At 48.2% G+C, this 27228-nt stretch overlaps 1 gene segment (V, D, J or C); it reads right to left on the minus strand.

The window, feature by feature from the left end:
- The window catches only part of LOC137524124 (tyrosine-protein phosphatase non-receptor type substrate 1-like), a 112962-nt gene extending 88256 nt beyond the window's left edge, over window positions 1-24706 (minus strand). Inside the window, 2 exon segments of the C gene segment in view lie at window positions 7037-7366; window positions 24628-24706. Of these exon segments, the coding sequence occupies window positions 7037-7366; window positions 24628-24685 (388 nt within the window).
- Window positions 24707-27228: the final 2522 nt, after the last annotated feature.

Raw genomic sequence — 27228 nt, forward strand, 5'->3', positions numbered from 1 at the left:
TTAGCTAAGTTTTCACGGATGTATTCTCGCATGGCCACTTTTTCCGGCCCAGACAAATTGTAGAGATGACCTCTAGGGGGCATACAACCAGATCGGAGATCGATGAGGCAATCGAAAGGGCGATGTGGAGGTAGTTTATCTGCAGCTTTGGGACAAAACACATCTGAAAATTCAGAATATTGTTCCGGTACACCCTCCTCATGAATCCTGGTCTGACCCAAGGTCACCTTCACTAAACAATGATGAAAGCAATGGGCTGACCAGCTTGTTAGCTGACCAGTGGCCCAATTAATCTGAGGGGAGTGAAGGTGTAACCAAGGCATGCCAAGGATGATGGTGGAGGTTGTCATGTGTAACATAAAAAATGCAACTTCTCCCTATGCAGCACCCCTATAGTGACTCCCACCTCTGGTGTCTGAGACAGAGGACGGTTACGTTGCAGGGGGGAATCATCCACTGCCGTAATTTGGATAGGTGGTGTTACTGGGGTGAGCGGAATACCCAATTTCTTTGCAAATTCGTAATCCATAAAATTAGCCGCTGAGCCCGAGTCAACGAAGGCCTCAGTGACTTCAGATTTATCTTCCCATGTAATCGTACAAGGAAGAAGCAACCTTTTATCCTCTAGGGGTAAAAGTTGTACGCCTAGGGTATTTCCCCCAACTACTCCTAGGCAGTAGCGTTTCCCGATTTCTTAGGGCAATTCTGTACTCTATGACCCCCCTCTGCACAATAAAGACATAACTGCTCTGAAATTCTGTGTCTCCGCTCGACTTGAGACAACTTTGACCGGCCAATCTGCATTGGCTCGGGTGGAGGCGAAACGGGAGGAGGTGGAGTCACAGGAGGTGCAGCGTAGGACACCATTCTTACATGGTTTCTACCCTGGGTCTGTCTCTGATAGCGTAGCCTACGGTCGATCCTGATGGCCGATGAAATGGCCTCATCAATGGTCTTAGGTTCAGGCTGGCTTAAAATAAGATCAGAGACCTCATCAGACAACCCTGATAAGAAACAATCTAACAGGGCAAAGGTGCCCCACCTGGCTGATACTGACCACCTTCAGCATACTCCTCGACCGGACTCTTGCCTTGACGTAACAACTTGAGCTTCCGCTCAGAAGTCGAGGCAATGTCTGGATCGTCGTATATTATTGCCATGGCTTTAAAAAATTCATCTACAGAGGTTAGGGCTAAGTCTCCAGCGGGTAGACTGTACGCCCAGGTCTGAGAATCGCCTGATAACAAAGTCTTAATAAATGTGACCCTTTGGGCCATAGTTCCTGAAGATCTAGGTCTCAACTCAAAGTATGATAACACTCTACTCCTAAAATTTCAGAAATCAGATCTGTGACCAGAAAATTTTTCAGGTACAGGCATACGTATGTCTGTGCTAGGAGGAGATCGCACTTCATCCACAGCCGTCTGGAGGGTTTGTAAAGACCCGGACAAAGTGTCAATTAACGCCTGGTGATTACCCAGCACTTGGTTGATGGTATCCACCAAAGTGGTAAGTGCGCCCAGACGGTCGGTGTGTGCGTCCATTTGCATTTTTGGGTCTGGCGTTCTGTAATGATCGGTGTAACACAGAGAGGGACTGATTACCGGTGATCTGCAGTATCACCGAGAATACAGATATATACCCGATTATTGATGATCTGCAGTATCACCGATAATCAGATATATCTCTAACCTCTGGACACCTGAGTAAAAGAGTGTTTTGGTGCAACAGTAATACTTTGAGGACTGAGATTCTCCCGAGGGAGGGGTCAGGCTAGGAGTAGGAAGGACAGAGTGTGAGTGACACCAAGGAAGGATGTCACCCACAGGTCTGTGAGCTATCTCTTGACAGAGGAGACAGCTCTCGAGGTCGGCCAAGCCAGGTCGGCAACAGACAGACAGATCAGGGACAGAGACAGGAGACAGATGCGGAGAAACAGTCTGCAGCAGCTCACCCTACTCTCACTATAGCAGGCACACGAGTGAGTGTAATGGCCGGCGGAGCCTGCCTTATATACAGGGGGGAGTGGCTCCAGGAGTGAGTGTAGCCTGATTGGCTACAATATGCCTGCTGACTGTGATGTAGAGGGTCAAAGTTAACCCTAATGGTGCACTATGGGGGCGAATCGAACTTCCGCAAAAGTTAGCCTTCGCTTGCGAATGCGAACCACCGGAAGTTTGCCTGGAACCATTCGGGCCATCTCTAGCCATTAGTTGATCAGCTTGTTTTCACTTTTAGTTCAGCTTAAGATAAGTATAAAATGCCAGCCATGATACTGCTGATAGGCCTGAATTCTGCCTGAAGTTTTGCCATTTTAGCAAGCCTGCAAAGGAGGATAAGAAAATACAAAAAATATTGCAATCGGGGAAACTTGGAGAATAAGACATAACTCCAATTAAAAATATACCTTAGAATAGTGTTGGGCGAACATCTAGATGTTCGGGTTCGGGCCGAACAGGCCGAACATGGCCGCGATGTTCGGGTGTTCGACCCGAACTCCGAACATAATGGAAGTCAATGGGGACCCGAACTTTTGTGCTTTGTAAAGCCTCCTTATATGCTACATACCCCAAATTTACAGGGTATGTGCACCTTGGGAGTGGGTACAAGAGGAAAAAAAAATTTAGCAAAAAGAGCTTATAGTTTTTGAGAAAATCGATTTTAAAGTTTCAAAGGGAAAACTGTCTTTTAAATGCGGGAAATGTCTGTTTTCTTTGCACAGGTAACATGCTTTTTGTCGGCATGCAGTCATAAATGTAATACATATAAGAGGTTCCAGGAAAAGGGACCGGTAATGCTAACCCAGCAGCAGCACACGTGATGGAACAGGAGGAGGGTGGCGCAGGAGGAGAAGGCCACGCTTTGAGACACAACAACCCAGGCCTTGCATGAGGACAAGAAGCGTGCGGATAGCATGCTTTGTACCACCATGCAGTCATAAATGTAATAAAGATAAGTGGTTCAATAAACAGGGACCACGCGGCAACGCTAACCCAGCAGCAGCACACGTGATGGAACAGGAGGAGGCGCAGGAGGAGAAGGCCACGCTTTGTGAGACACAACAACCCAGGCCTTGCATGAGGACAAAAAGCGTGCGGATAGCATGCTTTGTACCGCCATGTAGTCATAAATGTAATAAAGATAAGAGGTTCAATAAACAGGGACCACGCGGCAACGCTAACCCAGCAGCAGCAGCAGCAGCAGCACACGTGATGGAACAGGAGGAGGCGCAGGAGGAGAAGGCCACGCTTTGTGAGACACAACAACCCAGGCCTTGCATGAGGACAAAAAGCGTGCGGATATAGCAGCAATGCTTTTTGCCGCCATGCAGTCATAAATGTAATACAGATGAGAGGTTCAATAAACAGGGACCGGAAACGCTAAACCATCCCAGATGTTCATCGGTCATGTTACTTGGTTGGGGTCCAGGAGTGTTGCGTAGTCGTTTCCAATCCAGGATTGATTCATTTTAATTTGAGTCAGACGGTCTGCATTTTCTGTGGAGAGGCGGATACGCCGATCTGTGATGATGCCTCCGGCAGCACTGAAACAGCGTTCCGACATAACGCTGGCTGCCGGGCAAGCCAGCACCTCTATTGCGTACATTGCCAGTTCGTGCCAGGTGTCTAGCTTCATGCCCGGTTTCAGGTCCAGCGGTGCCAGCCACAAATCCGTCTGTTCCTTTATTCCCCTCCAAATTTCCTCCCCTGTGTGCTGCTTATCCCCAAGGCAGATCAGCTTCAGCAACGCTTGCTGACGCATGCCAACAGCTGTGCTGCACTGCTTCCACGATCCTACTGCTGCTGGTGCTGGGTTAGCATTTCCGGATGAGGTACAGCTTTGAGATGCGTTGGAGGAGAAGGAGTCAGAGAGGTAGGTGCTGCTGTTGTTATCCAGCTGTTTGCGGCGTGGGCAACACCCGCGCCGTAGCAGGTGAGGAATCGCTGCCAGGCTCCACAAGGTTCACCCAGTGCGCGGTAAGGGAGATGTATCGACCCTGGCCGAACGCACTCGTCCAGGTGTCAGTGGTGAGGTGAACCTTGCAGGCAACGGCATTCTTCAAGCTTCGGGTTATTTAGCTGACCACGTGCTCATGCAACTCAGGCACTGCAGAGCGCGCAAAGTGGTAGCGGCTGGGAACCACGTAACGTGGGATGGCCACTGACATCATGCCCTTGAAGCTGTTTGTCTCCACCACTCGATATGGCAGCATTTCGCAGGCCAGAAGCTTGGCTATGCTGGCTGGCTGTTACTGCCACGGCCCGGGGGTCATTTGCTGGCAATTTCCTCTTGTGCTCAAACATCTCAGAAACAGACAACTCAACCGTAGCGCTGCACACCGAAGGGCTGTTGGTTGTTGTGTTTGATGAACACTGGGAGACCTCAAGAGCACTAGTCCGGAAAGTGACAGTGTCAGCATCGTCTGATGTTTGTGAATGTTGTGAACCACGCAATGGCTGGGCTACTGCTGCTGCTGAGGCGGGTCTGGTGGTGAGTCTGGTGAACCCAAGGGAGGCAGTGTTGCTGGTGGTACCCTGTCCTGCCGCGTTTGCCCACAGAGTGGGATGTTTGGATAGAATGTGGCGGCTCATGCTGGTGGTGGAGAGGTTGTTAATACTTTTCCCCCTGCTCAGGCGGGTCTTGCACACCTTGCAAATCGCCATGGTAACATCCTCAGTGCAGTCTTCAAAGAAAGCCCAGACTTTAACTGGCTGAGGACTCGGACCTCGTGCGTGATGTGCTGGTGCTGCTTAACCCACTGCTGGACGCTTGAGAGGTCATCCAAGTAATTATCTGGTCCTGTTCTTTTGGATCTGTGAGGGTTGTTGTCCTGGACAACATGGGCAGTATTGAGTGGGTTTTCTTGGGTGCTCCCCTGTGGCCTGTACGTGAACCGTCAGGGGAAACACCTCTTCCCTTGCCCCTCCCTCTTTCACCGGATTTCTTCCTCATTTCACTTATCCTTAAAGTACACGCTGACTGGCAGCAGTACAGTGGCAGTACAGAAATGCTATACAGTGGTGGGTGAGCGGTGTACCACTATTGTCAGCAGTGACACAGAGCACAATGCTATACAGTGGCGGGTGAGCGGTGTACTACTGTTCCCAGCAGACACAGAGTGGAAGTAAACACAATGCTATATAGTGTGGCTGAGCCGTGTACACAGAGTGGCATTAAACACAATGCTATATAGTCTGCTATATAGTCACCCCGAACAGGGTGATGTTCTGCAGAACCCGAACAGTGGCAAACACTGTTCGCCCAACACTACTGGGAGGGAACGCAGATTTTAGTACCTAAACACACGATACAACATGTTTTCCGGGGTCGGACTCTGAGGCACATACAGATGGTCCCGATCATCATCCTCATCATACAACTCTTCTCCTGAGTCTGACCCACCCACCACCTCTGCCACCCCAACATCCCCAGACACAGACCCCTCATCGTCCTCAACATTAACTTGGGATGCTGGCCTGAGCCAGACCTCCTCCTCCACATCAGGCCCCATCATCTCCTCAATGGCAGCCCTCATTAATCGCTCTGGCGACGGACTGATGGACACAACGTTCTCCTCCGGGGAGGGCTGCTGCTGACCACTGGCTGCTGGGGTGGATGTTATAGCTTGCGTGGGGCGTTGGCTGTTGCTGTTGTTGGGAGTGCTGCTCACAGCGGAGGTCTCTGGGGAACTCATGTTGAGCTCATATAGTGGTTGACGGTGAGTGGAGTATTACTGATCCCAGCAATATACACACTGACTGGCAGAGTACGCAATGCTATATAGTGTGGCTGAGCGAGGTACACAGAGTGGCAGTAAACAGAATGCTATATAGTGTGGCTGAGCGAGCGGTGTACCACTATTCCCAGCAGACACAGAACAGTGAACAGAATGCTATATAGTGTGGCTGAGCGAGCGGTGTACCACTATTCCCAGCAGACACAGAACAGTGAACAGAATGCTATATAGTGTGGATGAGCGAGCGGTGTACCACTATTCCCAGCAGACACAGAACAGTAAACAGAATGCTATATAGTGTGGCTGAGCGAGCGGTGTACCACTATTCCCAGCAGACACAGAACAGTGAACAGAATGCTATATAGTGTGGCTGAGCGAGCGGTGTACCACTATTCCCAGCAGACACAGAACAGTGAACAGAATGCTATATAGTGTGGCTGAGCGAGCGGTGTACTACTGTTCCCAGCAGACACAGAACAGTACACAGAATGCTATATAGTGTGGCTGAACGAGCGGTGTACTACTGTTCCCAGCAGACACAGAACAGTACACAGAATGCTATATAGTGTGGCTGAACGAGCGGTGTACCACTATTCCAAGCAGACACAGAACAGTGAACAGAATGCTATATAGTGTGGCTGAGCGAGCGGTGTACCACTATTCCCAGCAGACACAGAGTGGCAGTAAACAGAATGCTATATAGTGTGGCTGAGCGAGGTACACAGAGTGGCAGTAAACAGAATGCTATATAGTGTGGCTGTGCAAGCGGTGTACTACTATTCCCAGCAGACACAGAGTGGCAGTAAACAGAATGCTATATAGTGTGGCTGAGCGAGGTACACAGAGTGGCAGTAAACAGAATGCTGAGCGAGCGGTGTACTACTATTCCCAGCAGCGACACACAATGACTGGGGGGGACCCTGGCTAGCGTGGCTGGAGCGCGAACTACCCTGCCTGCCTACCCAAAGCTAAACCCACAGACAAATGGCGGAGATATGACGTGGTTCGGGTATTTATTTACCCGAACCACGTGACAGTTCGGCCAATCAGAGCGCGTTCGGGTCCGAACCACGTGACCCGTTCGGCCAATCACAGCGCTAGCCGAACGTTCGGGGAACGTTCGGCCATGCGCTCTTAGTTCGGCCATATGGCCGAACGGTTTGGCCGAGCACCGTCAGGTGTTCGGCCGAACTCGAACATCACCCGAACAGGGTGATGTTCTGCAGAACCCGAACAGTGGCGAACACTGTTCGCCCAACACTACCTTAGAAGTCTTCATGTGTGCATCATGTATCTTACCTAGAATATTTAGCTGGATTTCCTTCGATTTGCTGGAGGGACTGTAGATGATGACACACTTGTAGGTCCCCTGATCAGCGCTAGTCATATTGTGAATGGTCAGTGATGCGTTGCCTTGTCTAGTCTCTCGTTCATCAATGGACATCCTTGGAGTAGAAAATTTCTCTTTGTTGTCATACCTGATTAACTCTTTCTCTCTGTAATACCACAGTATGGCCAAAAATTGGAGGTTTATGGGTGGATTGTCTACATTGAATGAGCAGGGGAGGAGAGTGGTTGATCCAATTAAAGCATCGTGAGTTATGGGGGCCACTACATCCAGACCTGAACCTGCAGAAAAAAAGCGAGAGAAGATTCAGCGTTGTGTGAAACCGAAAGGTGGACATGGCTGGTCTACTTGTACAGTTTTTTCAGGCAGAAGCTATGACAAAATTCATGTATTCCAAACAGCAGTTCCATATCATGCATTGTGCTCAGTTTAGTTGGGCATCTCTGTCAAAATTATGGCAAATTTGCAATTACTGGTAATTTTGCACATAACCGTAATTGCATTCTGTAATTTTGCGATTACATTAAATTAAGCGAAAATGTGAAATTTGATTATGTGGGAGCAAGTTAAAAAAAATTCTCAAAAGGATCTTTTTGAGAAAATTGATTTTGAAAAATTCTAAGAAAAAATATTTTTTAAACTCTGTAAAATGTACAATTTACAGTGTACTGGTGAAGGGCTCTGACGCAGGAGACCTGGGATTGAATCTATCTGGACTCTTCCTGTTGTAATTCAGCACCTATTCAGTAAGGAGACCTTAACACTGCCTATAGAGCACGCTTTGAGTCTGCCAGGAGAAAAGCATGATACAGTATGAATGTTCTGTATCTCTTCTTGTCTACATATACCAAATTCTGCATAAACATTTTATACATTTTTAAGCCAACCTGTGACTTAAAAAAAAAAAATTCACATACTTACCTCAGTAGGGAGAGGCCTCTGGATTCTCCAGAGATTTCCCATGTCCTCCTCAGGATACCTCCCAACTTGAGATAAGAATGAGAGACACTTAAGCCACGCCCCTGCCACGCCTCTAAGCTCAAATGATGTGAATTGACTGTATCACCCATGCTATGCATTGTTTTTTGCATTTCAATTTTTATGTTTTGTTGCTCAATACAATTTGATCTTTTCATCATTCAAGCCTGGTGTGCGGGTTATTTATTGTACATTATTTTGCCACACCCATGACCACGCCCCACTCTCTTGTTGATACATTCACCCTGTATACCCATACTGTCCTTCTTTCAGAGGGACAGTCCCTCTTTGGGACCCCAGTCCCTCTTTCCTCCTCATTTGTCCCTCTTACAGGACTGATGTACAGATCTGTATACAGATTGTTTAAAGGGAACCCAAGGTGAGAGGGATATGGAGGCTGCCATTTTGTTTTCCTTGTAAACAATGCCAGCTGCCTGGCAGCCCTGTTGACCTTCTGGCACAAGTAGTGTCTGAGTCAAAACCCTGGAACAAGCACATGGCTAATCCAGTAAAACCTGATCCAGCTGAGTCACCTGCTCTACTGCATGCTTGTTCAGGGTCTATGGCTAAATGTATTAGAAATACATGACCAGGATGACAGCCTGGCAAATGTTATTGCTTAAAAGGAAATAAACATGCCAGCCTCTATATCCCTCTCACTACAGGTTTCCTTTGATTGAACATTATTCCCATCCTTTAAATTTATATATTTTGTAATTTCAAATGTTAATATGAAGAAAAACTAGTGATGACAGAAAGAACAAGTGTGATTTAAATTGTAAAATTACATCTTTTGCTTATTACATTTTAGTGGTATGCATGGCTAGGGGGTGTGCCAGGGGCGTGAGTAGGGATGTGGCAGGGCAGGACTGGATTTATTATAAGGGACTGTAGGCATGAGCCTAAAGGCACCTGATGGTGGAAAGGGGGCTCACTCCTCCCCCCGAGCGCCTCCCTCCCTACTTCCCTATGCAGAGTCCCAAGCAGAGTGTAAATGAGAGGTTTACTCACTCTGCTTGAGAGATCTCATTTCAGTCAGGGGCACCTCTAGCTACTTAACCTCCCTGGCGTTCTATTAAAGATCGCCAGGGGGCAGCGCAGCGCTATTTTTTTTATATTTTTTTTTTTCAATCATTATCTAAATTAATGTTCAGCGCTGCGTAATATGTTGGCGCTTTATAAATAGAATAAATAAATAAATAAATAAATGTAGCTAGCCTAGCGCTAGCTACATGATGCCCCCCTCCCTTCCGCATCCCTCCCACCCCTCCGATCGCCGCCGGCGCTGATAGCCATAAGGAAATCCCGTTCTTGAACGGGATTTCCTTTAGGGCTTCCCCCGTCGCCATGGCGATGATCGTGATCCACCCCTCAGCGCTGCCTGGCACTGATTGGCCAGGCTGCGCAGGGGTCTCGGGAGGGGGGGAGGCCCTTACGCGGCGGGTAGCGGCGCATCGGCGGCGATCGTATACAACATGCAGCAAGCAAAGTGCTTGCATCGTGTTTAAAAAAAAAAATATGAAAATCGGCCCAGCGGGGCCTGAGCGGCGTCCTCCGGCGGTAATGGACGCAATAATGCGTCCATACCGCTAAGGAGGTTAATACTGAGGGTACGTCTGGCTACCTAATACTAAGGGGCACCTGTAGCTACCTGTGATGGGCAAGGGAAGTAATGTCGAGCAGTGTATGCCCAGCATAAGGTGCCAGGGCATCTGTGCCTATAGGGTCCTGTGAGGTAAATCTGGGCCTGTGGCAGGGGCATGTCTTAAAGGATACCACAACTGACATGTGGCATAATGAGATAGACATGGGTATGTACAGTGCCTAGCACACAAATAACTATGCTGTGTTCCTTTTTTTCTTTCTCTGCCTGAAAGAGGTAAATATCAGGTATGTAAGTGGCTGACTCAGTCCTGACTCAGACAGGAAGTGACTACAGTGTGACCCTCACTGATAAGAATTTCGCCCTTTTTATCTCTTTCTTGCTCTCAGAAGCCATTTTCTTCTAGAAAAGTGTTTTATAGTTGGAATTTCTTATCAGTGAAGGTCACACTGTAGTCACTTCCTGTCTGAGTCAGGACTGAGTCAGCCACTTACATACCTAATATTTACCTCTTTCAGACAGAGAAAGAAAAAATGGAACACAGCATAGTTATTTGTGTGCTAGGCACTGTACATACCCATGTCTATCTCATTATGCCACAAGTCAGTTGTGGTATCCTTTAAAGTTCCCGTCTTTATCAAAAGTTGGGAGGTATGGACTAGGGTGTGGCAGGGGTGTGGCTCAAAGTGTGTCACGAGTGTGTCTTCAAAGTGTCTCTCTTTCTTATCTCAAAGCTAATAATAAGATCATCAAGTAGAGGAAGAATCAGTTTGCATGAAGAATAGGAGGGGTTTTCTTCTAGATGGAGATGAATGGAGCTGTGGGTTGTTACTGGTGGTTACAGCTGTTTATCTGAAGGATTTCTTGTTTGCAACAAGCTTCTTGTTTTGTTCAAAATCACACACATTGGCTTGCACAAGAGCCGGGGGCCCCAGTCTCTCTCACTGGTTGAAGTCCCCAAACCACCATGTGATACCCAGAGGGAAGTGCGGGTGAGCCCTGGACCTCCCACGTCCAGGGAATTCACCCCCACTGCCTCTGCACTGAATGCTAACTGTCTGCAACACACACAAATTTGCTCACTTCCAGTGAGAGGTCCAGGGCCCACCCGCACTTCCCTTTAGGTATCGCATGGTGGTTTGGGGGCCCCAGCCAGTGAGAGAGATTGGGGCCCCCGGCTCTCATGCGAACCAATGTGTGTGATTTTAAATTTCTTTTTTGCAGCTTCCAGGATGCGGTTGACAGGTGAGTGGTTAGGGAGGGGACCGTGTGGGAGAGGTGCCTACACGGGGCATCCCTGTAACAGATGCAATACACGTTTGCGTCCAACCGAAGCCTCCCACCTGAATGCTAATTTATGTAATTCCTGCTAGATTTGGTACAGCAGGCAAAGGGTGTATGACAGTACACCTGATTGGCTGACTGGCGTCTGCTGACCCCAAGCTTCTTGTTTTGTTCATCAGTTTTCCCAATTAAAGTGGACCTGAACTCTTGCACAGGACACAAGGAAAACATAACAGAAATGCACCCTGTGGGCCCATCTCCACTATCGCGAATTTGCATGTGTTTGCCGCATGCGAATTCGCATAGCCAATACAAGTGGATGGGACTGTTTCCACTTGTCAGGATTTCTGAGCGTTTTCGTCCGCGATTAAAATTTGCATGGCAGAGCCATCAGAATTCGCATACCGCTATGCGGGTGAAATAAATGGAAAAGCACACAAGCACTGCCATGGTTAAATTCGCACACAGCATCATTCATGCGAATTCGCATACACCCGCATGCAAATTTTTACCGCGGCGATTCCCACAGCACAAGTGGAAACGGGCCCATGTATTTAGAGAGTTTGGCCTGTGTATTTCCCCCTCATTGGTGTCTAATCACGTGTCATAATTTGATCCCCCCCCCCCGTGTCACATGACTGCCTATGGCAGATAAGCAGGTAAGCCCATTTGAAAGCACAGGATGTTAACAATATGTCTGCTCCCATGAATCAGGAAGTAGAAACCGTGCAGATTTATTTTAGGATTTGTTTCAGCTGCAACAAGGAAATGTTTTTTTTTTGTTTTTGTTTAAAGGGTATTGTGCTGCTATTAGTGATGCTCAAATACCCCTTTTTAAAATTCGAGTTTGGTCGAATTCGAATAGTAAATTATTCGAGGTCAGTCGAATATTCGAGTCGAATAATTTTTACTATTCGATTCGACCTCGGACTTCGAGCTCACTATTTGAGTCGGTATTCGAGCTAACTATTCGAGCTGACTATTCGAATTGGCCTTAAATAGCTTCCCAACACTTGTTTTGAGGGTTAATGATGCAAGAAACATATTTTTTTCCAAGTGACAACAGCAAGTGATTATGTGGGGATGTTCCTTTAAAAAAAAAAAAGGTGAAAAGAGAAGTTGTGTCCAGAATTTTGTTCAGTACTGTATATACTTCTTCTTCTTCTTCTTCTTTATCTTCTATATCTTCTTCTTCTTCTTCTATATCTTCTTCTTCTTCTTCATCTTCTTCTTCTTCTTCTTCATCTTCTTCATCTTCATCTTCTTCATCTTCATCTTCTTCATCTTCTTCATCTTCATCTTCTTCATCTTCTTCTTCATCTTCTTCATCTTCTTCATCTTCATCTTCTTCATCTTCTTCTTCATCTTCTTCATCTTCATCTTCTTCATCTTCTTCTTCTTCTTCTTCTTCATCTTCTTCTTCATCTTCTTCATCTTCTTCTTCATCTTCTTCATCTTCATCTTCTTCATCTTCTTCTTCATCTTCTTCATCTTCATCTTCATCTTCTTCATCTTCATCTTCTTCATCTTCTTCTTCTTCTTCTTCTTCTTCTTCTTCATCTTCTTCTTCATCTTCTTCATCTTCTTCTTCATCTTCTTCATCTTCATCTTCTTCATCTTCTTCATCTTCATCTTCTTCATCTTCTTCTTCATCTTCTTCATCTTCTTCATCTTCATCTTCTTCATCTTCTTCTTCATCTTCTTCATCTTCTTCTTCTTCTTCTTCTTCTTCTTCTTCTTCTTCATCTTCTTCTTCATCTTCTTCATCTTCTTCTTCATCTTCTTCATCTTCATCTTCTTCATCTTCATCTTCATCTTCATCTTCTTCATCTTCTTCTTCATCTTCTTCTTCTTCTTCTTCTTCTTCTTCTTCTTCATCTTCTTCTTCATCTTCTTCATCTTCTTCTTCATCTTCTTCATCTTCATCTTCATCTTCATCTTCTTCATCTTCTTCTTCATCTTCATCTTCTTCATCTTCTTCTTCATCTTCTTCATCTTCATCTTCTTCATCTTCTTCTTCTTCTTCTTCTTCTTCTTCTTCATCTTCTTCTTCATCTTCTTCATCTTCTTCTTCATCTTCTTCTTCATCTTCTTCATCTTCTTCTTCATCTTCTTCATCTTCTTCTTCATCTTCTTCATCTTCTTCTTCTTCTTCATCTTCTTCTATATCGTCTTCTTCGTCACTTATTTCTCTTTTCATTTTTTTTTTTTTAAAGAAATGCAGCTATTTTTGAGCGTAACAACAAATAGCTGGTGGCGCACGCATGTTGGAAGCGCCATTGTATGTGCTCCCTGGCAGTGGAAACACACAGACAGCAGGAGGTAAATTTAGCAGCAGGAGGAGGAGGATGAGTGTGTGGCAGCATGCAGTCAATGAGGCAGGCAGCGTGACATAATAGCCCTGGTACCTAGCGGTGATACCATGGCTGTAAATAAACACAACAGGAGGTCCCAGACAGCGGTCGTGCAGCCCACATTGTGTCCAATACACAACTGGGACAACACAGTTTTCAACCCGGGCACCTCAGAAAAATTAAACCTTTTTTTGTAATGGTTTTGTAGTTTTGGTTTTACAACCAATTACACAGATATATAGCTATTTTTTGACGTAATAGCTGGTGGCAGAGTGGCAGCAGAAGGTAAATCTGTGTACCCTGGCGGTGGGAAACACAGACAGACAGCAGCAGCAGCAGGAGGAGGAATGGAGGAGAGTAATTATGTGAGCAGCTATTGTTTGACGTAATAGCTGGTGGCAGTGTGGCAGCAGAAGGTAATTCTGTGTACCCTGGCAGTGGGAAACACAGACAGACAGCAGCAGCAGGAGGAATGGAGGAGTAGTGTGAGTGTGGCAGCAGGTAGGCAGCGTGACATAATAGCCCTGGTACCTAGCGGTGATACCAGGGCCGTAAATAAACACAACAGGAGGTCCCAGACAGCGGTCGTGCAGCCCACATTGTGTCCAATACACAACTGGGACAACACAGTTTTCAACCCGGGCACCTCAGAAAAATTAAACCTTTTTTTTTTTTTAATGGTTTTTTGGTTTTTGGTTTTACAACCAATTTAGCTATTTTTGGACGTAATAGCTGGTGGCAGAGTGGCAGCAGAAGAAGGTAATTTTGTGTACCCTGGCAGTGGGAAACACAGACAGACAGCAGCAGCAGGAGGAGGAATGGAGGAGTAGGCGAGCAGCTATTGTTTGACGTAATAGCTGGTGGCAGAGTGGCAGCAGAAGGTAAATCATCTGTGTACCCTGGCAGTGGGAAACACAGACAGACAGCAGCAGCAGCAGCAGGAGGAGGTATGGAGGAGCAGTGTGAGTGTGGCAGCAGGTAGGCAGCGTGACATAATAGCCCTGGTACCTAGCGGTGATACCAGGGCCGTAAATAAACACAACAGGAGGTCCCAGACAGCGGTCGTGCAGCCCACATTGTGTCCAATACACAACTGGGACAACACAGTTTTCAACCCGGGCACCTCAGAAAAATTAAACCTTTTTTTGTAATGGTTTTGTAGTTTTGGTTTTACAACCAATTACACAGATATATAGCTATTTTTTGACGTAATAGCTGGTGGCAGAGTGGCAGCAGAAGGTAAATCTGTGTACCCTGGCGGTGGGAAACACAGACAGACAGCAGCAGCAGCAGGAGGAGGAATGGAGGAGAGTAATTATGTGAGCAGCTATTGTTTGACGTAATAGCTGGTGGCAGTGTGGCAGCAGAAGGTAATTCTGTGTACCCTGGCAGTGGGAAACACAGACAGACAGCAGCAGCAGGAGGAATGGAGGAGTAGTGTGAGTGTGGCAGCAGGTAGGCAGCGTGACATAATAGCCCTGGTACCTAGCGGTGATACCAGGGCCGTAAATAAACACAACAGGAGGTCCCAGACAGCGGTCGTGCAGCCCACATTGTGTCCAATACACAACTGGGACAACACAGTTTTCAACCCGGGCACCTCAGAAAAATTAAACCTTTTTTTTTTTTAATGGTTTTTTGGTTTTTGGTTTTACAACCAATTTAGCTATTTTTGGACGTAATAGCTGGTGGCAGAGTGGCAGCAGAAGAAGGTAATTCTGTGTACCCTGGCAGTGGGAAACACAGACAGACAGCAGCAGCAGGAGGAGGAATGGAGGAGTAGGCGAGCAGCTATTGTTTGACGTAATAGCTGGTGGCAGAGTGGCAGCAGAAGGTAAATCATCTGTGTACCCTGGCAGTGGGAAACACAGACAGACAGCAGCAGCAGCAGCAGGAGGAGGTATGGAGGAGCAGTGTGAGTGTGGCAGCAGGTAGGCAGCGTGACATAATAGCCCTGGTACCTAGCGGTGATACCAGGGCCGTAAATAAACACAACAGGAGGTCCCAGACAGCGGTCGTGCAGCCCACATTGTGTCCAATACACAACTGGGACAACACAGTTTTCAACCCGGGCACCTCAGAAAAATTAAACCTTTTTTTTTTTTAATGGTTTGTTTGGTTTCGGTTTTGCAACCAATATAGCTATTGTTTGACGTAATAGCTGGTGGCAGAGTGGCAGCAGAAGAAGGTCATTCTGTGTACCCTGGCAGTGGGAAACACAGACAGACAGCAGAAGGGCAGTACACAGCAGCCCACTGTAGGTGTAAAATGTGTGGCTGCAGGCGACGTAATAGTCAAAGTGAACCAGGCTGGCTTAGTGAGCAGGAGCCAGGAGGTGGTAAAGGGTGGTAAGGCACATTAACGATGGTTCCGGCAGCCAGTTCATGTCCCCCTCTCGCCGACAACAGGGGCCAGGAACTCGCCTTCCACCCACGCCTGGTTCATCTTGAGAAACGTCAGTCTGTCCACAGACTTGTGAGACAGACGTGAGCGTTTCTCGGTGACCACGCCACCAGCTGCACTGAAGCAGCGCTCGGACAGCACGCTGGAAGGGGGGCAGGACAGCACTTCCAGGGCGTACTGCGCTAGCTCGCTCCAGATCTCCATGCGCTTGACCCAATACTCCATGGGATCAACAGGGGCATCGCTGTCAAGCCCGCTGTACGACCCCATGTAGTCAGCCACCATGCGGGTCAGGCGCTGGCTGTGACCGGAGGAGGATGCTGCTGCATGCATCTCCTCTCTAGTCACTGCTGCCGGAGCCTCTACAGTCCTGTAGAGCTCGTGGCTGAGAGACAGCAGGTCTGTGGGGCGCTTGCTGCTGCTGGATGCAGGCACCTGCTGCTGCCTCTGTGCTGGCTGCTGGACAGTGGGGGTGGAAGGCTGGGGGAAGGCTTCCTCCAAGCGCTCAACAAGGGCCTGCTGCAAGCTCCTTATTTGTTGCGCTGGGTCTCCTCCTGCAGGCGGCAGGAACTGGCTCAACTTCCCCTTGAGGCGTGGGTCCAACATCATGCTGATCCAGATGTCCTCCCTCTGCTTCATCTGGATCACCCTGGGGTCCCTGCGCAGGCACGCCAGCATGTGCGCTGCCATTGGGAAGAGGCGGGCCACGTCTGCTGGCACATCGACGTCAGTGCTGTCCTCATCCTCCTCCTCTGCCGCCTCATCCTCTCTCCACCCCCGCACCAACTCAGCTGCGCTGTGCTGATCCCCCTCATCAGCAGCCAGGTCAGGGACCTCCACCAAGTCCTCCTCCTCCTCCCCCTCAGAGGTGGACTGCGCAGCTGGTTGCCGCTCCTGCTGGTCCAAGGCTGCCGCTCCCTGTTCCAGCAAACCATCGAGGGCCCTGTTCAGCAGAGAAACCAGGGGCACCCACTCGCAGACCATAGCATGGTCCCTGCTCACCATGTTTGTGGCCTGCAGGAAGGGAGCCAGCACAAAGCACACCTGCTGCATGTGCCTCCAGTCATCATCGGGGACGATGGACGGGATGTTGCTGGTCTTGTCCCTTCTCCGAGCTGCGGAAACAGTGGCCAGGGCAAGGTACTGGTTGACAGCGTGCCTCTGTTCAACCATACGCTCCAACATCGCCAGGGTGGAGTTCCAGCGAGTCGGAACGTCAATGATCAGCCGATGGCGTGGCAGATCCAGCTCCTTTTGCACGTCTTCCAGGCTCGCACAGGCTGCAGCCGAGCGCCGGAAGTGACGCACAACATTCCTTGCCGTTTCCAGCAGTTCGCCCATCCCCTGGTAGGTGCGCAGGAACTTCTGCACCACCAGGTTCAGCACGTGGGCAAGACAGGGGATGTGGGTCAGGTTTCCCCTGTCTATGGCAGCAACCAGATTGGCCCCATTGTCGGACACCACCTCTCCGACTCTGAGGCCTCTGGGGGTCAGCCAAATCCTCTCCTGCTCCTGGAGTTTGGCCAACACGTGGGCTGCCGTCAGCTTGGTCTTGCCAAGGCTGACCAAGTGCAGCAGCGCTTGGCAGTGGCGGGCCTTCACGCTGCTGCTGAGGCGGGGGGTTTGGCCAGGTGTGGCGGAGGATGGCAGAGGATCGGAGGAACCCGCTGCAGTTCCCCTGACCCTGCGGGGTGGCACCACCCACTGTGTTGCTGCTGCTGCTGCTGCTGTGCCCGCTGCTGCTCTCCCATCCTCACCCCCTTCCACCAAGCTGACCCAGTGGACAGTGAAGGACAGGTAGCGGCCTGTCCCGAAGCGGCTGCTCCAGGAGTCCATGGTGACGTGGACCCTTTCACCAACCGCGTGCTCCAGCCCTCGCTCCACATTGGCCATCACAAAGCGGTGCAGTGCTGGAATGGCCTTGCGGGAGAAAAAGTGTCTGCTGGGGAGCTGCCAGTCTGGGGCTGCACAAGCAAGCAGCGCCCGCATGTCGCTCCCCTCCTGCACGAGCGTGTACGGCAGGAGTTGGGAGCACATGGCCCGTGCCAGCAAGCCGTTCAGCTGCCGCACGCGACGGCTGCTGGGAGGCAGAGCCCTAACCACCCCCTGGAAGGACTCGCTCAAAAGGCTCTGGCGTGGCCTTTTGCTGACACGGGAATCACCAGACACAGCGGAGGAGGCCACTGAGGACTGGCTGCCAGAACAGGCCTCAGTGTCGGCGGCAGGAGTTGCAGAGGGGGGAGGAGCAGTGCGTTTCCGCACTCCTGCTGGTGCTGCTGGAGGAGCAGGAGGGCGGGTGGCTGCTGTTGCTGCTGCTGAAGGCTGTGCAGTGATGGGTGTGGTGCCACTGCCAGCACCAGATGCCTTCAGCCTCTGGAACTCCTCATGCTGGTGGAAATGTTTAGCCGCAAGGTGGTTGATCAGCGAGCTGGTGCTGAACTTTAAGGGGTCTGCACCTCTGCTCAACTTCCGCTGACAGTGGTTGCAAGTGGCGTACTTGCTGTACACAGTGGGCATGGTGAAAAAGCGCCAGATTGGTGACAGAAACATCCCCCTACGGCATGGAAGCGCTGCTGCCTGTCTCCCTGTGGTGGTTGGGGGGGGGGCTTGGGTGCGGCTGGTGGTGGTACTGGCTGATGCTGCTGCTGCTGCTGCTGAGCCTGAGACACCAGCAGGCTGTGGGTCGCTGCCAATGCTTGCAATGATGCGCCTCCTTGCAAGGCCCACAAGCGCATCCTCCTCCTCCTCCGAGCTGCTGAGGACGACATCCCCTGGAGGTGGTGGCACCCAGTCTCTGTCTGTCACCGGGTCATCAACATCATCCTCCCCCTCCTCAAACATGTCCTGCTGGGATGATGACCCCCCAAACTCCTCTCCTGATGCATGGATGGGCTGCTTGACTGTCGCCACAGTCTTGCTGTCCAATCCCTCATCCCCCAAAGTGCCCATCAGCATCTCCTCCTCAAAATCGCCAACAACAGCAGACAATTGACTCATCATGCCTGGGGTCAAAAGAGTGCTGAATGAGAGGTCGGCGACTGACGGTGAACTGGCCTCCTCCCCAGACCCTGCTGGGCGGCTGCTGCGAACAGGGGTGGTGGTGGTGGTGGTGGTGAGGGTGGAGGCCTCGGATGCAGAGCTGATGGCGGGCTGCTCATCCTCCGTCATGAGTTGCACCACAGTGTCTGCATCCTTTTCCTCAATGGGACGTTTCCGACCCGGCTGGAGGAAAATCGGAGCAGGTGCTACACGCTGCTGCTGCTGTGTCTCTGCAGCGTGAGTTGCAGATGCTCCTGCTGGGCGGCGCCCAAGGCGTCCACGGCCAGTGGCTATGGGAGGAATGTTAGCCACTGACGCTGCTGCTGCTGCTGCGGAACTGTGCATGGTGGCGCGCCCGCGGCCGCGGCTTGCCACAATGCTGCTCCCTCTCCTCCTGATTCCCTTGCTGCCCTTCCCCTTGCCCAAACCGCGCTGGCTGCCACTTCCAGACATCTTAAATGTTTTGGGCGTATAGACAAAAGTTTTGTAAAAGGGCGGGTGAAAAGTGGGGTACTTTAATGGAGTGGGTTGGTTGGTGAGGTGACTGAGTGAGTGTCCCCTAGTACAGTAAGTAAGTAGTAACAGTCAGGAAGTACAACTAGCAGTTACAATAATCAGTAGTAATCACAAGTAAATTTAGTGTGTGTACACTCAGACAGTGAGTGCACGCACGCAGGAGCTAGTAGCCTATGAACACAGTGACTGAGTGTCCTAGACTCCTAGTACAGTAAGAGTAAGTAGTAACAGTAAGTAGAACTAACTAATTACAATAATCAATCAGCGATCAGAAGGAAATGGAGTGTGGGTGGTGTGTGTACACTCAGACAGTGAGTGACCGCACGCAGGAGCTAGTAGCCTATGAACACAGTGACTGAGTGTCCTAGACTCCTAGTACAGTAAGAGTAAGTAGTAACAGTAAGTAGAACTAACTAATTACAATAATCAATCAGCGATCAGAAGGAAATGGAGTGTGGGTGGTGTGTGTACACTCAGACAGTGAGTGACCGCACGCAGGAGCTAGTAGCCTATGAACACAGTGACTGAGTGTCCTAGACTCCTAGTACAGTAAGAGTAAGTAGTAACAGTAAGTAGAACTAACTAATTACAATAATCAATCAGCGATCAGAAGGAAATGGAGTGTGGGTGGTGTGTGTACACTCAGACAGTGAGTGCACGCACGCAGGAGCTAGTAGCCTATGAACACAGTGACTGAGTGTCCTAGACTCCTAGTACAGTAAGAGTAAGTAGTAACAGTAAGTAGAACTAACTAATTACAATAATCAATCAGCGATCAGAAGGAAATGGAGTGTGGGTGGTGTGTGTCCACTCAGACAGTGAGTGACCGCACGCAGGAGCTAGTAGCCTATGAACACAGTGACTGAGTGTCCTAGACTCCTAGTACAGTAAGAGTAAGTAGTAACAGTAAGTAGAACTAACTAATTACAATAATCAATCAGCGATCAGAAGGAAATGGAGTGTGGGTGGTGTGTGTACACTCAGACAGTGAGTGACCGCACGCAGGAGCTAGTAGCCTATGAACACAGTGACTGAGTGTCCTAGACTCCTAGTACAGTAAGAGTAAGTAGTAACAGTAAGTAGAACTAACTAATTACAATAATCAATCAGCGATCAGAAGGAAATGGAGTGTGGGTGGTGTGTGTACACTCAGACAGTGAGTGACCGCACGCAGGAGCTAGTAGCCTATGAACACAGTGACTGAGTGTCCTAGACTCCTAGTACAGTAAGAGTAAGTAGTAACAGTAAGTAGAACTAACTAATTACAATAATCAATCAGCGATCAGAAGGAAATGGAGTGTGGGTGGTGTGTGTACACTCAGACAGTGAGTGACCGCACGCAGGAGCTAGTAGCCTATGAACACAGTGACTGAGTGTCCTAGACTCCTAGTACAGTAAGAGTAAGTAGTAACAGTAAGTAGAACTAACTAATTACAATAATCAATCAGCGATCAGAAGGAAATGGAGTGTGGGTGGTGTGTGTACACTCAGACAGTGAGTGACCGCACGCAGGAGCTAGTAGCCTATGAACACAGTGACTGAGTGTCCTAGACTCCTAGTACAGTAAGAGTAAGTAGTAACAGTAAGTAGAACTAACTAATTACAATAATCAATCAGCGATCAGAAGGAAATGGAGTGTGGGTGGTGTGTGTACACTCAGACAGTGAGTGACCGCACGCAGGAGCTAGTAGCCTATGAACACAGTGACTGAGTGTCCTAGACTCCTAGTACAGTAAGAGTAAGTAGTAACAGTAAGTAGAACTAACTAATTACAATAATCAATCAGCGATCAGAAGGAAATGGAGTGTGGGTGGTGTGTGTACACTCAGACAGTGAGTGCACGCACGCAGGAGCTAGTAGCCTATGAACACAGTGACTGAGTGTCCTAGACTCCTAGTACAGTAAGAGTAAGTAGTAACAGTAAGTAGAACTAACTAATTACAATAATCAATCAGCGATCAGAAGGAAATGGAGTGTGGGTGGTGTGTGTACACTCAGACAGTGAGTGACCGCACGCAGGAGCTAGTAGCCTATGAACACAGTGACTGAGTGTCCTAGACTCCTAGTACAGTAAGAGTAAGTAGTAACAGTAAGTAGAACTAACTAATTACAATAATCAATCAGCGATCAGAAGGAAATGGAGTGTGGGTGGTGTGTGTACACTCAGACAGTGAGTGACCGCACGCAGGAGCTAGTAGCCTATGAACACAGTGACTGTCTGACTGAGTGTCCTAGACTCCTAGTACAGTAAGAGTAAGTAGTAACAGTAAGTACAACTAACTAACAATAATCTATCAGTAATCAGAAGGAAATAGAGTGTGTGTACACACAGACAGTGAGTGAGTGCACACACGCAGGAGCTAGCTAGTAGCCTATAAACAGTGACAGTCAGTGAGTGTCCTACTCCTAGTACAGTATAACTACAATACTATTAGTAAAGGACAGCAGAAATACTGGTATAGATGAGAGAAATAAACAGAGGACAGCTGCCCACAGAGGCAAGGCCCCCCTGAGGCCTAAACCTGTAAGCTTGCAGCAGCTGCCTGTCTCTAATGTAACACACAAGCTACTAACTAAAATACAATGTCTATCTAACTAACAACAATATAGGTGTATATGGCAGGTGTAGGTGAGCAAAAACGCTAGGTAAATGATCACAATAGAGCACTTGCTAAGCCAAAGCACAAAGGAGCAACTCTCTCTCTGTACAAGTCTCAGGCAAGCATGGAGAAACGTAACATGGCGGCCGCTATTTATAGGGTAGGGGCTGGCCAGGGTCCCCCTCTGTGATTGGCTGCCGTCAGAGGGCCTGGGAGCCCTCTGATTGGCTCTAAGGACATCAATCTGGGCTATGACGCTATTCGAGCTCGGTACCGAGCTCGAATAGCGCCGAGTTGCTCGAATAGCTCGAATAGTGAATGGGCTATTCGAGTGTACTCGGATAGCCCATTCGAATAGCTCCAGCTATTCGGAGCTCGAATACCGAGCTCGAATAGCTGAAAAAGAGCTCGAATATTCGAGCTACTCGAATATTCGAGCTCTGCTGAGCACCACTGGCTGCTATGCAGGGCCGGTTTAAGCAACAATGGGGCCCCAGGGCAAAATAAACCTGGCCCCCCCCCCCCCCCCCAACATACACTCCGGAACAAAAATCGGCATTAGGGGACCTTTTTTGCAGCTGGTATAGTCAGGGTGTGAAGTCCCAATCGGTCAGAGCTCCACATTCTGGCTATCCCAGCCTGCATGGGGGACAAGGGGTTAAAAAGTTTCAGGAGGGGGGACCCCACATAATTTTTTTTTTTTAAATTCCCACACTCTAAACATAAAAAAAAATTGGGAAAATAGGAAAAAATGCCAGGGATCTTCATACAGCCATATTGCGGCTGTATAGCGATCCCTGGCCAAAGCGCTGCGGCTGCGTATAGACCCCCTGGAAACCCAGTCAGGAAATGTATTGCTCTTTCTTTTCATGCATGTAAAATTACACTACCGTTAGGTTTGCTACTAAAAGTGACATTTACCGCATTTAAAAGTATACTATTTTCCTTCGAAACTTTAAAATCGATTTTCTCAAAAACTATGAGGTCTTTTTGAAAAATTGTTTTTTTCCTCTTATTCCTAATGATCTCCTTAACATATCCTGCAACTTTAGGGTTTCTAGCATTTAAGGTGGATTTGCTATTAACCATTAAAGTCGGCAAGTTTTTAAATGTGTATTTTTTTTCCTTTGAAACTTTAAAATCGATTTTCTCAAAAACGATAGGGCCGATTTCTTCCTCTTGTAGCCACTGGGGGCCCCTACAAGCTCTGGGGCCCTGGGGCAGCTGCCTCCTTTGCCTCTATGGTAGCGCCGGCCCTGCTGCTATGTATCTTTTAGAGCAGAGAGGAGTTCTGAGTTCAGGTCCACTTTAAGACTTAATAGAAGCCTTCTTTTTCTTCAGCAAATATACTGTAGCTTCCCCTTTGTACAGAGATATTACTGCTTACCCTACCCTATGGATATGAGGTAATTGGGGCAATTTACATTATCATGCAATCAACACTGCTCATAGTTCATGGGCACTGAGACAAAGTTTGAGGGGGGAATAACACAGGAAAGATAATGGAGAATACATTAAAGGAGCACTATGGCAAAAAATTGTAAAATGTAAAATATGAGCAAACATACACAAATAAGAAGCATGTTTTTTCCAGAGTAAAATGAGCCATACATTACTTTTCTCCTATGTTGCTGTCACTTACAGTAGGTAGTAGAAAGCTGACAGAAGTGACAGGTTTTGGACTAGTCCATCTCTTCATGGGGCATTCTCTGGGATTTATTTATTTTCAAAAGCACTTAGTGAATGGCAGTTGCTCTGTCCAACTGCCAAGAATAATGTGTAGTGAGCACAGAGGGTGGCCAGCATCATTGTTTAACCTCCTTAGCGGTAACCCCGTGCTGGACACGGGGTAAGCCGCCGGAGGGTGCCGCTCAGGCCCTGCTGGGCCGATTTGCATGCTAGCTGCGTGTTTGGTCCGATCGCCGCCGCCCGCCGCAGATGCGCCGCTACCCAGCGCTAAACAGGGCCCCCCCTGCATACCTCTTGCGCAGCCTGGCCAATCGCCGGCAGGCTGCACTATTGGGTGGATCGGGACTCCGTGTGACGTCACAACATCGATGACGTCAGTGACGTCACTCCGGTCGTCGCCATGGCGACGGGGAAGCCCTCAAGAAAATCCCGTTCAGAACGGGATTTCCTTATGGGCAAGCGGCGCCGGCGGCGATCGGAGGGGACGGGGGGACGCCGCAGGGAGGGGGAAGCATGTAGCTAGCGCTAGGCTAGCTACATGCTAAAAAAAAAAAAAAAAAAAAAAAAAAGGTTGAAAAAAAACCCTGGCGGCCGCGCAGCCGCAGCAATCATACCGCCAGGGAGGTTAAATCCTTTTAGGGAACATCTTTAAAAGGAATAAAAGCCTTGCTGAGAATCCCCTATAAGGAGATGGACTAGTCCAAAACCTGTCACTTCTGTCAGATTTCTACTACCTACTGTAAGTGACAGCAACATAGGAGAAAAGTTATTTATGGCTCATTTTACTCTGGAAAAAACATACTTCTTATTTGTTTATGTTTGCACATATTTCAAATTATACAATTTTTTCGCCATACTACCCCTTTAAGTACCACCTGGGCCCCCTATGCTCCACGGCCCTAGAGCAGCTGCTATGGCTATTGCTACACCCCTGTCTAGAACTCTATAGAAATTTTTTTTTACACACAGCAGCAAGAATATGCACAAAGTTAATAGTTTTTAACTAACTAGTTAAACAAAAACAACCACACGTTCCCTTTGCTCAAACAAGGGGGGCAGACAGTAGTGCTACTCACATGAGCGAGGCAGCAAGAGGAGGAAGAGGAGGATGATGATAAATCCCATATGTATCATGGAGCTGTCCCAGGCAGGAGCGGAGCTGCATCAGAAAAACAAACACTGTGAAAGTGAAAGAAGGAGAAGTCACATGCCTAAGAAAAGTCAGATCTCCCAATAACACACCCCGGAGCTTATCACGATTTTACTGTATAATCTCATCATAGTAATCTCCAAGGGACCGGAAAAAGTGGTTTACTGTATCAGTAGCAGTAAAAAGTGTGTGAACCCTTTGGAATTATATGCACATATCGGTCATAAAATGTGATCTGACCATCTAAGTCACAACAGACAATCAGTCTGTAAACTAATACCACACAATTAATTAAATGTTTCCATGTTTTTATTGAACACACCATGTAAACATTCACAGTGCAGGTGGAAAAATTACAGTGGCTTGCAAAAGTATTCGGCCCCCTTGAAGTTTTCCACATTTTGTCACATTATTGCCACAAACATGCATCAATTTTATTGGAATTCCACGTGGATCGAAAATCATACATGATTCCAAACATTTTTTACAAATAAAAAACTGCAAAGTTGGGTGTGCGTAATTATTCAGCCCCCTTTGGTCTGAGTGCAGTGAGTTACCCATAGACATTACCTGATGAGTGCTAATGACTAAATAGAGTGCACCTGTGTTTTCGCTGCACCGCACCGCGCGTGAACGGTAATATCTTTATGCGCGCAAACTACCTGGTGCCCTAGTTTGCACGCACAAAGTCTTTAAGTGTGCAAACTAGGTTAGCACCCTTTTTGAATCGAGCCCCTGATCTGCTGCATGCTTGTTCAGGGGCTATGGCTAAGTAAATAAATATGGCAGCCTCAACATCTCTCTCACTTCAGTTGCCCTTTAAGCCATTCTGTTGTTGAATTACTTCTATGCTTTGAGTTGTTGTCCTGTTGCAACATCCATCTTCTGCTGAGCTTGAGCTGGTGGACAGATGGACTTAAAGGGAAGGTTCATGGACGATAAAAAAAAAAAAAAATCCACATCCACTTACCTGGGGCTTCCTCCAGCCCGTGGCAGGCAGGAGGTGCCCTCTGCGCCGCTCCGCAGGCTCCCGGTGGTCTCCGGTGCCGCCCGACCTGGCCAGGCCGCCGGCCAGGTCAGGCCTTTTCTGCGCTCCAATCTGCGTCTCACTGGTGCGCGCTGACGTCATCGGACGTCCTCCGGGCTGTACTGCGCAAGGCTCAGAACTACTGGAGGAAGCCCCAGGTAAGTGGATGTGGATTTTTTTTTTTTTTTTATCGTCCCTGAACCTTCCCTTTAAGTTCTCCTGCAAAATGTCTTGATAAACCTGGGAGTTAATTTTTCCTTCGGTGATAGCAATCCATCCAGGCCCTGATGCAGCACAGCAGCCCCAAACCATGATGCCCCCACCACCATACTTCACAGTTGGGATGAGGTTTTGATGTTAGTGTGCTGTGCCTCATTCTCTCCACACATTGGGCTTGATTCACTAAACCATGATAACTCATATCACGGCCGCGCTAGCGCGCAATTGCGGGTGAAAATTTGCGATTGCGCGTGAAACCGCTGCACGGCCGTGAAATGAGTAATCACGTTCAGTGAATCAAGCCCATAGTGTTGTGTGTTTCTTCTAAACAACTCATCTTTGGTTTCATCTGTCCACAGAATATTTTGCCAGTACTGCTGTGGAACATCCAGGTAATCTTTTGCAAACTTTAAACGTGCAGCAATGTTTTTTTACACAGCAGTGGCTTCCTCTGTGGGTATCCTCTCATGAACTCCATTCTTGTTTAGTGTTTTACATATCATAGATTCACTAGCATGGATGTTGGCATATGCCAGAGACTTTTGTAAGTCTTTAGCTGACACTCTAGGATTCTTCTTCACCTCATTGTGCATTCTGCAATGTGCTCTTGCAGTCATCTTTACAGGACGGCCACTCCTAGGGAGAGTAGCAGCAGTGCTGAACTTTCTCCATTTATAGACAATTTGTCTTACCGAGGACTGATGAACAGCAAGGCTTTTGGAGATACTTGTATATCCAGCTTTATGCAAGTCAACGATTCTTAATCGTAGTTCTTCTGAGAGTTCTTTAGTGCAAGGAATCATTCACAGCAGACAATGCTTCTTGGGAAAAGCAAACCCAAAACTGGTGTGTGTTTTTATAGAGCAGGGCAGATGTAACCAACGCCTCCAATTTAATCTCAACGATTGGACTCCAGCTGGATCCAAAGGATTAACTCTGTCCTCCCATTGGAGGTACAGTACAAGCACTTGCACATTTGGTGGACTACAAGGTTAAGTATACCTTAGGGCTGCATAGCTAGTCTGGACAAATTGCTTGGACTGTATTCAGGGCTCCTTAAAAATTGCAGGTGGGACTTAGCACTCTCCTCTCTGCTCTCCTTAGTTTTGCAGCATGTAGGCCCACTCTGATCTGTACTACAACTACAGTTCTGTACTGTGCTCCACATGCTACCAGGAGCATCATCACTAACAAGTGAAGAGATGCCTGGGAGTGCGTACAATCTTGCAGGAGGACAGTGACAATACTTTTATCGGTGATTGCAAACTGGAAGTGGTAACA

Source organism: Hyperolius riggenbachi, chromosome 7, assembly GCF_040937935.1.
Source record: "Hyperolius riggenbachi isolate aHypRig1 chromosome 7, aHypRig1.pri, whole genome shotgun sequence".
In the NCBI taxonomy this organism is placed as follows: Eukaryota; Metazoa; Chordata; class Amphibia; order Anura; family Hyperoliidae; genus Hyperolius; species Hyperolius riggenbachi.